Here is a 12,445-nt window from a genome sequence, read left to right on the forward strand (position 1 = left end):
ACTATTCTATAGTACTGGTGCACCATGCTTAGTACACCGAGCAGGTGTGGATGATTTAGATTGTTTTCGTAATTGTTTTTAGCTGTCTTTGTGATAGCTGTACTATCACAGAAATTCAAAAGCAAGTCAAATGAGGATAAGAAAAACAGCAGTCCACCAGATCAAACCAAGACTATTTTCCACCCCTTTGAACTTCAAGTTAGTGAAGTGGCTTATTCGGCCCACTCAAGTCTAGTTACGATTTAAGTCAGACCATATAATTTAATACCAGCTCAACATTAAAAACAGTGACATCATCATTTGAGTACAAATTTTATTTAACTAGAAGACAACATGATTCTTCCAAAATAAAAAATCAAGAACACCTTTAAAGGTTCCGTCCCAACTCTGCAGATACGATTGGGCATGACTGGGCTCTCAGCTCCCTGACACATCCAGGATGGCCCCTGAGGGCAGAAGTAGGCATTTCAGGGCTATAGGGAAACTGCAGGTGAAAGTAGACTATAAATTCATTTTCAATCTAATTTTCCAGTGAATGCTGGCATGACAGGGAAGGTCTGTGGGACACATTCAAGGCTAGAAACCTCAAAATTATAGGCTTTTGTGGTCCAACCATGAGTCTTGATTAAACAGGCTTGGAGGGATGACTGTGAGCCACCCTTCCACTGATCACTGGCCTGTCCACGAAAGCCACAGCACACAGTTCTGGGTCATTGTCTCGACAGGGTGCACGCTCCAGCTCCAGCACTATGACGCTGTTTGGGGCCGAGGTTGTCAGGATGTGCCGTGGCACAAACAAGGTCATCTGGGGGCCCTGTGTTGGCCAATAACGGCCAAGGTTAAAACCATTAATCCACACCTGACCCTGGAGAGAGAGAGAGACAGAAAACCGTCAACTTCAGATACACTCACAGCCCAGAGGAGCCTGGCGGCCCTGACATGGGGGCTGGCAGTGGTGCAGGCAAGCAATGCCTCTGTGCAGGAGGGGCTGAGCAGCAGGCCCCGCTCCCATGTTGGTTCCCACATCCATAGAGATAACTGGGCAAGTCAGGCAGAGAGGGGCGTGCGAGGAGTAACAAAAGCTTGTCCCACTCACTCACTCCTGGGAAAATACAGGTTGGGTCCCTCTGGCTGGCTTCAGTGGCCACAGATGTCAGTACTGGAGAACAATGTGGCCTTTTTGCCAAGTTTCTGACCCTTGTCCTGGGTCCAGGTGCTGCCTGTCTCCATAACCAGCATCTCATCTCCCCAGCTTCTCTGTGCACGGGAGAGAGGTGCTGACAGCTAACTTCAGGAGAGGGTCTTGTTTCTTTGGTTTCCCCCCTAGATGAAGATCTTGACCACTCTGTACCCCAGTGACTGCAGAGCACCAAGAACACCAGGGCCTGTAGCCTGAGGCCAGACAGCCACCAGGAGTGGCCCCCAAACAGCTCCTCAGGATGGATATGGGGGTTGGGGGAGGGGAAGGGCTGCCCAGTTGGGTGCCTGTGTCCCTCACTGCTGTGCTCTAAGGATCCTCTCAAGACCCCTCAGGAGGGTGTGGACTGCATGCTTAAGGGGCACAAGTGACCCCACCAGCTGCAAAGACACTTTCTGTGAGTGGGGGAAGTGCTTTTTGTGTTTTTTCTCTAACACGGAAGAAAGTGGGGGAGAAACTCCTAAAGAGCAGAGCCCATGCTTAGGTGCCTCTGCACAGCCTCTGTGCATGTGCTAGATTTGCTCAAAGGATATGACACCACAGCTACTAAATAGATAGAACATTCTGTTATAAAGAAAAAGAAAACGGGAGGAGCGATCACACCTACATGTGAGATAGAAAAATCTGAGAGAGGAAGGAAGAAAGAGTGGGGAAGAAAGGGGGTAAAGAATGGAAGAAGGGAGGGAAGCAGGAAAGGAATCGCCACCTGCAGGGGCTCAGATATAGGGGAGAACTCCTGCAGGAGGCCCGGCCACGCTGCCACCGGCTGAGCCTGACACTCCCCACGCTCCACGACACAGCTGCGGTTGCCCACCCCAGAGCCACTTGCCTTTGGGTATTTTTCAGCCTCCAAGTACCTCTTTACTCTAGCTTCTTCTGAATTTCCTACCTAGGTAAATAGTCTGACCTCAGAACAATTGGTCTCAACTCAATTTTTCATACCAGTTATTGGGAAAAATGACAAGAGAAAGAGGCAGTTGTGTGTCAAGTGGTCAGCACAGTGCCCGGCACCCAGCAGGTGCTCCATAAGCGGCAGCACTCCTTCCACTATGCAACGAAAAGACCTTGGTGTTCAGTTGCCTGCAAACAAGAGGGTCAGTGATTAAAAACCACCTGCCTGTTGGAATAAGTCATTTAGAAAAAGGATGACGGTTTCGCAGTTCTCAGAACTATTTTACTCTTGTTTTTACCATGGGATATGTTATCTTGATTGATCCTAAAAGGTATATACAATGACAGCTTTACCAGGTTTTTATCAGTTTAAAATCTGCCGGTGTCTTGTTTTGCAGTATAGAGAACAGTAGCACTTTAGTTTTGTGGTCAAGGGCCTCAAAGGTAGATCAGAGAGAGCAGCACCTGAGGGGCGCTCACACCACACAGGCTTCAGGGTCGCGTTCCTGACAGGCAGAGCCAACTCCTGATCACACAGCAGGTGAACAAAGTTGAGGTTTTGTCCTTTCTCACACTAAAGTTCCAAGAGACTGTCCCTCACATCCCTTGGGCTAGATTGTGCACGTCAACCTGGTTAAGTAAGCTGGGAACTGACTCATCAAACCCCTTCATTGTGTGGCTCTGGGTTAGGGCTGTCAAAAGAGCACTTTGCTTGAGATTGGGAAAGTGAACGGGACAAATCAGCCGCTGCTGTGGGAGGGCATCCTGCTTAGACACGGGGACAGGCAGAACCGAGGGTCCCTGGCAGGTTCCAGCTCAGCCTTGGTCTCTCAGCTCCATGCCCAGTTCGGCCTCCCGAATGCTGGCCAGGCTGACCGACAGTGCAGCAGCTGTGTAGAGTCAACAGTTCCCAAAGACCCCCAAGGTACAACTTGAGTACCTGGACCTGCTTCTCAGATTCCCTGTGATTGCTCTGTGATGTCTCCACTTCTAACTCTGCTGCATGTCTCTCCCCACTTCTGGTTTTGGCTTTCCCAGCTCCTCCCTCCATGTATGAGGTCCTATTCCTAATGGTGAATACTCAGAGTGGCTCCACTTCCCAGACTGAAACAAGACTGACAGAACTCCAAACTATGGAGCCTTGCCCAGGTCTTTCTTATTCATCCATTCTTCTTGCTTTTGACAGAGTCTTACTCTGTTGCCCTGGGTAGAGTGTCATGGTGTCATAGCTCACAGCAACCTCAAACACTTAGGCTCAAGCAATGCTCTTGCCTCAGACTCCCAAGTGTCTGGGACTACAGGTGCCTGCTACAACGCCTTGCTAGTTTTTCCATTTTTAGTAGAAATGGGGGTCTCACTCTTGCTCAGGCTGGGCTTAAACTTCTGAGCTCAAGTAATCCAGCTGCCTTGGCCTCCCAGAGTGCTAGGATTACAGGTGTGAGCTATCATGCCCTGACCACTCTTCCTTTTTATCCAAACTTTGTTATCTATGTCCCCTTCCACTTCAGCTATTGAGTGGACAGTGACGTGCCTGTCTCTCCCATGAACTATACTCTCTGAACAGGCAGGGATGGTGTCTGTCCTCCTGTTACACCACCAGCATGCACAGTGCCCGGTACACAGCAGGTTCAATGACTGCTCGGTGAGTAAGGATGGTGAACGAATTACTGCCTCCTTCAGTACATTTACAGATCAGGCGAGAGTTCTTAGAGCTATACAACCTCAACCCAGAAATGGCAAGAAATTTCACATAAACAAGGCATATGTTTAATTTTTCCCTTGTACATATGGTAGAATTAAAATTTGAAACTACTCTGAGCCTCAAGTTTCCTTTATGAGAACGAGAAAGTTTTCTGTCTTATTTTTTGATTCAGAGATTCAATTCTTTAGGAAATACAAGGCTATTTCAATTTTTCCATCTTCTTGTCTTGATTTTGTTAGTTATGAGAACTTTTCCATTTCATTTGAATTTTTAAATTTTTGGCATGAGATTCACAATATCCTCTTAAGTCTATAGACATGTCTTGAACTCCTGGCCTCAGCATCCAGACCAGTTGGGAGCAGAGGTGCAGGCCACCACACCCACCCCCTCATTACTTCAACACCCGCTGGCAGCAGCTAGTCCCTGGGCCCGGACGCGGTTCCCCAGACCTGAAGCCTCTGGTCACTCAGGCAGGATCATGGTCTCCTGCTCCGTAATGCTGGGCTTTCCATTTCAAGTCACTCACTATCCCTCTAACCTCTCGTTTCTTCTAGTTATCAATGTCAGAAATTCATATCATTTGATGACTGGTTTATCAGCTACTTCCTGCTGTAACCCAGGCTCTAAGAGGGGAACACTCTTGTTTGAGGTGAGATTCTCATCACTTGGCAGAGTATACTTGATAGATCCTTTGCAGGACTTACTACTGCTAATACTTGTAGTCTGATAACTCTTGTTGATACCTCAGCTTGAGAAAAGATTCACTGAAGAGGAGACAAAATGCTTCTGCAACAATCCTTCATACACCTCTGCTTTCTGTTTAAGAGTTTTATAGAATACTATTCACTGAAAGAAAAGTGAAATATGTGTATTCCTTCCTTGATTAGACTCAATTAGAAAAATACTTTGAGGGTGGCACCTGTGGCTCAAGGAGTAGGGCGCCAGCCCCATATGCCGGAGGTGGTGGGTTCAAACCCGGCCCCGGCCAAAAACCACACACAAAAAAAAAAAGTAAGCTAGAAAAATACTTTGAAAGAATATAACTTAAAAAAAAAATCTTTTTAAAAAACATATATACTTTGATTTTTGTTTCTCTTTAAAAAGTTATGCTGAAATTACTGGGGGTAAGGGATATGCACATGTGGTGAATATGATCTAAAAGTGATACCTTTTTTTTTTTTTTGGTAGAAACAGTCTCACTTTCTTGCCTTTGGTAGAGTGCGTGGCGTCACAGCTCACAGCAACCTCCAGCTCTGGAGAATTGGGCTTAGCCGATTCTCTTGTTTCAGTCTCTTGAGTAGCTGGAACTACAGGCACCCGCCACAATGCCTGGCTATTTTTTTGTTGCAGTTTGGCTGGGGCCGGGCTCAAACCTGCCACCCTGTATATGGGGCTGGCGCCCTACTCACTGAGCCACAGGCGCCGCCCAAAAGGGATACCTTTTTTTTTCATATACATGTTTCTATTAGGTTTCCACTTTTGCCTTCACAGAATTAAAAAGGCTTAAAATTTAATATTTTTTTTTTTTTTTTTTTTTTGAGACAGAGTCTTGTTCTATATACTGGGCTAGAGTGCAGTGGCATCATCACAGCTCACTACAACCTCAAGCTCCTGGGCAATCCTGCCTCAGCCTCTCAACTTGCTGGGACTACAGGCAGGCACCACCATGCCTGGCTAATTTTTCTATTTTCTGTAAAGACAGGGTCTTGCTCTTGCCCAGACTAGTCTTAAACTCCTGGCCTCAAGTGATCTTCCCACCTCAGCCTCTTCCCATGCTAGCATTACAGGCATGAGCTGCCATACCCAGAAAGATATATGCTTTTTTTTTTGAGACAGAGACTCAAGCTGTAGCCCTGGGTAGAGTGCCATGGTGTCACAGCTCACAGTAACCTCAGACTCCTGGGCTTAAGCGATTCTCTTGCCTCAGCTTCCCAAGTAGCTGGGACTACAGGCGCCTGCCACAACGCCTGGCTATTTTTTTTGTTGTTGTTGTTGTTGCAGTTGTCATTGCTATTTTAGCTGGACCGGGATGGGTTTGAACCCGCCAGCCCTGGTGTATGTGGCTGGTGCCCTACCTATTAAGCTATGGGTGCCGCCCGAAAAACATACTCCAAATGAAATGAGCCCCACTGGGACCAAGCATTTACAGAGTGGTTTCTGGGGCTTCCCGGGGCAGCCCCTGCTAAAATAGTTCCATGATAAAGTCTGACTTTCTCTGACCATGGCTTGACTTCTGGCAGACTCCCAAGCCTTTGCTATTATCACCCAGGAGATAGTAGTAGTTTTAATAAATGTGAGATTCCCGGAAACGCCTGACCTACTTCTTCATTGATCAGACAGATTAGATTGTGTGTGTGCGTGTCTGTCTGTTTAAAATTATCTGGATAAATACAATCTTCTCATAAGAATTTAAAAGTTTCAATACTGTTTTTAAGTCATAGTTTAAAATTTTTCAAAAATTTTCAGGAGTTCTTTTCAAAACAACAAAAAGCTGAGGTTGAATGTTGACTCTAAAGACCTTTAGACACTTACAGGACTCACAACATAAAAGATAAAATCCAGTTCCCAAGGTTAAAAGGCCTTTTCATACTTCGCTCATGTATTATATATTACTGGATGCTAACGTGGGAGAACCAAAAAAGAAAAAGGAGAATCAAAACAACAGCAAAACGGGCGGCGCCTGTGGCTCAGTGGATAGGGCACCGGCCCATATACTGAGGGTGGCGGGTTCGAACCTGGCCCCGGCCAAACTGCAACAAAAAACAGCCGGGCGTTGTGGTGGGCGCCTGTAGTCCCAGCTACTCGGGAGGCTGAGACAAGAAAATCGGCTAAGTCCAGGAGTTGGAGGTTGCTGTAATCTGTGACGCCACAGCACTCTACCAAGGGCAACAAAGTAAAACAACAACAACAACAAAGCCCCCATAAAATAGTGGGGGGGCTTGCTTAGAGAAAAGATGTTAAATAGATCTCAGTGAAGTACACAGGAGAAAACTCTTTCTCCCCTTCCTTCAGGACCCCAAGGGCTCTGCAGCTCATGCAAACCATACTCCTTTGCTTCCTCCTTCGTCTTAGAGTAATACAGTTAAATAACTCTGTGTCTTCTTTGTATTTGGGGACAGACCCAAACAGAATTGAAGCTATCAAATGCATAAAGTAATATCATAAAAGATGAATCGCATCTCATCACAACACAAATAAAAATCCCTTTTCCTTCTCAACTCCCAACATCATCCATCATCGGTTTATTGTTTTAGTGTAAGACCTTATCTGACAACAGCCACCAAGCCCCCTCACATACCCGGAACCAAGCTGAGAACTGGTAAGCAAAGCTTACCGCAGGGCAGCTGTGTAATATTTGTTACAAAGCGAGTGAATTAAAATTTATAAGAGCCTCTCTTTCATTCAGAGCCTCTTTACCCATTTATACACATGTCTAACAAGGGTTGTTGTGAAATTAATATATAATTGTTGACAGAATTCTGCTTATCTAGTTTCCAAGTTCGTATGACTTGTGACTAGAAACAGTGAATTAGATGGAAATAGCAGCTCTTGTAGGAGGTAAGCATAATTGCAAAAAAAAAAAGCTTAAAATTGAAAACAAAAGTAGGGTCATTACAGGTAGATCCTGTGGCACATTGAAAAAGTGGTCATAATTATTTGCAGCTCCTTCTAGCAAGAAGGAGAATCTAGTTTCTCCATTCCTTGGATCTGGCTTGTGTAGAGACTTGTTTTGGCCCAAAATTGCAGAAGAGGGGACATGTAAATTGACTTGGGCCTTAACAAGTCTGCACATTTCCTTCTTTCTTGGAACCCCACCCAATCATGAGCTTGCTGTGTGATGAGAGAGCCAGGCGCTCATCTTCTTTGTACCCAGGTAGTCATGCCCAGCCGAGACCAGCAGAAGAACCACCTTGTCTGCCAATACTCAAAAATCATGTGCTAGTTTTAAACCACTAAGTTTGGGGTGGCTTGTTATACATCAAAAGCTAAATGATACACATCTTTGTGGCAACAGGTGCTTAGGCATGCTATTAACACTTTTCAGGAAAGTAAATAATGTTTATGAACTCAGGTTAAAAACTGTAGTGTCATGTTCTACTAGTCATTTCTTCTTTCCCTAACCAATCACCAAATCCTGTTAGGGCTCCTGCCCCACAGAGCCATGTCTGTGCCTCTCTCAGAACTGCTGTGAACGACTAAGTGAAAAGGCACTGAGAGCGCTCAGCACCGTCACTGGCCTACAGGAAGCTCTCGAATGCGCCAGCGAGTGTTTCCCACAGCTGGGCCTTCTCCTTCATTCCTACTGCTACACTCAAGTCCCAGTTCCATTCTTCCTCCCTGGATCAACTTCTCCGGCAACAGAACACCTTTCAGGGGTCAGGAGGAAGAGTTCTGTTTTATGCCTATCAGGTTAGTGGTGCTTATGAGACCCCCAATGATAGGCCCGCACTGGCTGTAGGAGGTGGTGCTCCAGAGCTTGTAAGAGCTGAGCTGGAAATGGATATTTGGGCATGCCCAGCACATCTGAGAGAATGACTTTCCTCACAAGTGCAAGAAGAACCTGGGTGTAGTGGCTCATGCCTATATAATCCTAGCACTGTGCGAGGCCGAGGTGGGTTGATTGCTTGAACTGAGTTAGAGACCAGCCTGAGCAAAAGTAAGACTGCGTCTTTAGGAGGCTGAGGCCGGAGGATTGGTTGGCCCAAGAGTTTGAGGTTGCTGCGAGCTATGACACCACACACATGCACACAAAAAGCAGAACAAATTCCTAAGGACTGCAAAACAGAAGCTGAAAGAGAAATCTCAGAAGAAACAAAGACCAGAAGAAGTTTGGTCACATAAGTCAGGAGAAGAGTTTGGTCACATAAGTCAGGAGAAGAGTTTGGTTATTCATGTCAGAAATTGCCAAGAGGTCAAGTAACACGAGGCCTGAAGAACGCCTGGGGAACGTATCACCATGTTGCTGCTAATGGCCTTGGCAAGAGCAGCTCCAGAAGAGTAGGGGAGCAGGAGAGTCATTTCTACCTCTTCCCTCCATTCAGAGGAGTTAGTCTCACTAGTTGGATCCTTTTCCTAACAGCTCCAGAGCCAGTTCTGCATTCCCATAACAAGCACTGCACACGTACCTTTAACTTACATTTTAACTCACCTCCTGACTTGTACAGACTAATGTTTGGACTCAAGAGTAACAGGACTTCTAGAGGATGGTCATTGAGTCTGGAAACAGATGACATAATATCTCATTGAATTGAATGCAATTTTATTTATTTTATGTTTTTGCTGTTTCCAGACTTTATGGCCACTTCTTTGATGACCAAGAGAAAGCAGCTCCTCCTTGATGATCAGTAAGTACTTGAGATGAACATGCCCCAAACAGAGCTTCTGACCACCACCTGCTTTCCTCTAGTCTTCCTCACCTCAGAAATCCTAACCCTAACTCCATCTCTCTAGTTCCTTAGGCCAAAAACTTTGGAGTCCTCCTAAACGCTTCTTTTTCTCAAACCCTACACCTGATCCTTCAGCAGATCTTCCCTTTTCTCTTCTTTACAAATCTTGCACTTCTCAGTCAACATCCAAATCCACAATTTCTTTCAGGATGACTACAATAGCTTCTCATCAGGGATCCCAGCTTGCCCTACTATAATCTAATCTCCACTGCAGAAGTGATCTTTTAAATGTCAATCAGTTCTTTCACTCCCTGTTTAATATCAAACAGAAGCACAACTCCTCATTCACATCACCTGATGCTGTGTCCCCCCACCCCCATCTTCTCATCTCCCACACTCTCCCTCTTGCTCCCCAGATCTTTCTTTCTCTGGACCTTTCACCCATTGCTCCCTGGTCCTGGAAAGTTCTTCCTCCAGCTCTTCACGTGGATGACTCGGTCTTACCCTTCAGGTCTCATTCAACCATCACCTCTTCTTGAAGCATCCCTTGACCACCCTATGTGTGGTAGTTTTGAAATATGCCCGTAAATTCTTCAACATTTCTCCTTCAAAAAGGCAGAAACTAATTCCCATACCATGAATAGAGACTAGACCTTAACAATTCTCTTTTAACCAAGGGACATGTGACAGAAGTGACATTGTGTGACTTCTGAGACTGTTATAAATAAAAGATAGTTTGTGGCTGCCTCTCTCTTTGCTGGATTACTCCCTCTGGAAAAAGCTAGCTGTCATGTCATGAGGACACTCAAGCAGCCTGTGGAGAGGCTCATGTGGGAAAGAACTGGGGCCTTTTACCAACAGCCAGCACCAAATGGCCGATCACACAAGGAGCCACCTTGGAAGTAGATCCTGCAGCCCCAGGCAAGCCTCCATACTGTAAACTCATGAAAAATCCTGATTCAGAATCACCCAGCCAAACCAGTCCCAAATTCCTGATCCACAGAAACTGTGAAGATAATAAATGTTTATTGCTGTCTAAAGCTATGAGGCTTAAGAGAATTTGTTACACAGCAATAACTAGCTAATACACCACATAAACTAGCAACATCTTCATCTCCCACAGCTTACTTTGTCTCACATTATCCCCTTTATTTTCTTCCTAATTAACTATCTGAAATTATGGTGTCTTCCCCACTAGCAGGGTCCTTCTCCACAGTGTTCACATACTCAACAGCCAGTCATCAAGTACTTCCCCTCCCTGGTACACCCCACACACTGTTGCCCTGTCTGAGTGTACCATTTCAATGCATAAAACTTCCCTCTCATTCTAACCTACAACATTCTCAAAATAACATCCAAACTCCTTGGTTGATGAGGCCACAAAATCATCTCTTCAACTGGATTTTCTATCCCCCCCTTTACTTACCCTTTCTGGGGTGTTTTTCTGACACCAGACAATTCTCTGAACACCAGCTGAGTATCCAACAATTCAATTCGGACACTATCTACCTAGATTCAGAGACAGATTCCATGAAATGAAGGGCTCAGTCCCACAAGACTCCCCCACTTCACATGCCAGTGCACGTCTTAGACCACCTATACTTCTGACCAACCGGCTATAAATTGGAGATTCTTACAACCGCTTCCTCATGTTTGATAATTTGGTATGCCTCACAGAACTTAGGAAAATGCTTTACTTATATTTACTGATTTACTATAAAAGACACAAACTGGGAAGAACCAAATGGAAGACAAGCCTAGGGCAAGTGATTTGGGGACGGGCTGGCATGGAGCGTCTGTGCCCTCTCTAGGCAAACCATCCTTCCAGTACCTCTATGTATTCACCCATGCAGAAGCTCTCTGAAACTCATTTAAGAGTTTTTATAGAGCTCCTTCTCCAGTTCTTCTCTTCCCCTAGGTCAGGGGGTGAAACTAAAAGTTCTAACCCACTAATCACTTGGTCTTTCTGGTGACTAGTCCCTACCCTAAAGCTATCTAGGGGCTTCATCCTAAATCACCTCATGGATATCAACTCATGTGTTATTGTAAAAGGCTTTTTTTTTTTTTTTCTTTCTCTGAGATGGGGGTCTTACTCCATCACCCAGGTTGGAACGCAGTGGCATGATCATAGTTTAATGCAATCTCCAACTCCTCAAGCACTCTTCCTGCCTCAGCCTCCTGATTAGCTGGGACTACAGGCAGCTACTGTAATATCTGGCTAAATTTTAAAACTTTTTGCAGAGATGAAGGACTTACCATGTTGCCCAGTCTGGTCTCCTCAATTCCTGTCCTCAAATGATCCTTCCCCCTCAGCTTCCCAAAGTACTAGGATTACAGGTGTGAGGACTGAAAGGGGCATGTTATGAATAACAAAAGACATTCCTACCATTCAGAAAATTCCAAGGGTTCTATTAGTCTAGAACTGAAATAAAGGCCAAATATGTTTCTTATTATATCACACATTTGAAAAGGTCAATCCCTCTGGACACATGTCCTACTCCATTGAGGAAGATCAAACCTTTCCCAGCAATTTTCCACTCTCCATGGCCCAAATCCGGTCCTCCTATAGTCTGTCCATATCTCCATCTCCCCTTGAGAACAAATGATTAACACTGACAGCATTTTAAAAGTCCCATATATTCTATTTAAGAAGGTAAAGAAATATTCTATTTTTTTTTTTTTTTTTTTGAGAAAAAGAGTCTTGCTCTGTTGCCCAGGCTAGAATGCCATGGAATTATCATAGCTCACAGCAACCTCATGCCCATGACAATGCCAGGCTATTTTTTCTATTTTTTTTTTTTTTTTAATAGAGATGAGGTTTCACTCATGCTCAGGCTCCTCTCGAAGTCCTGACTCAAGCAATCCTCTTACCTTGGCCTCCCAGAGTACTAGGATTACAGGTGTGAGCCACGTGCAGGCTTACAAAGAAATATTCAAAAGCAAGATGCAAGAATAGGTAAAATAAGGGAATTTTTCAGCCCTTTACTATGTTTTTTTTGTTTGTTTGTTTGTTTTTTTATTATATCCTAGCACTTTGGCAGGCGAAGGTGGGTAGACTGCCTGAGCTTAGCAGTTCAAAACCAGCCTGAGCAAGAGAGAAATGCCATCTCTACTAACAGTAGAAAAACCAGCTAGGGGTTGTGATGGGCATCTGTAGTCCCAGCTACTCAGGAAGTTGAGGCAGGAGGATTTCTTGACACCAGAGTTTGAGGTTGCTGTGAGGGATGACTCCACAGCACTCTACCCAGGGTGACAGAGTGAGACTCT

The 12,445-nt window shown here is 45.1% G+C and overlaps 1 protein-coding gene across 1 annotated transcript in view; it reads right to left on the reverse strand.

The window, feature by feature from the left end:
- Nucleotides 1-279: 279 nt before the first annotated feature.
- The window catches only part of GLB1 (galactosidase beta 1), a 97,921-nt gene continuing 85,755 nt past the window's right edge, over nucleotides 280-12,445 (reverse strand). The window contains exon 16 of the mRNA XM_053599926.1: nucleotides 280-865. Within this exon, the coding sequence (XP_053455901.1) occupies nucleotides 626-865 (240 nt within the window). The 3' untranslated portion in view covers nucleotides 280-625. The remainder of the gene's footprint in view (nucleotides 866-12,445) is intronic.

This window comes from Nycticebus coucang, chromosome 8 (genome assembly GCF_027406575.1).
Source record: "Nycticebus coucang isolate mNycCou1 chromosome 8, mNycCou1.pri, whole genome shotgun sequence".
Classification (NCBI taxonomy): domain Eukaryota; kingdom Metazoa; phylum Chordata; class Mammalia; order Primates; family Lorisidae; genus Nycticebus; species Nycticebus coucang.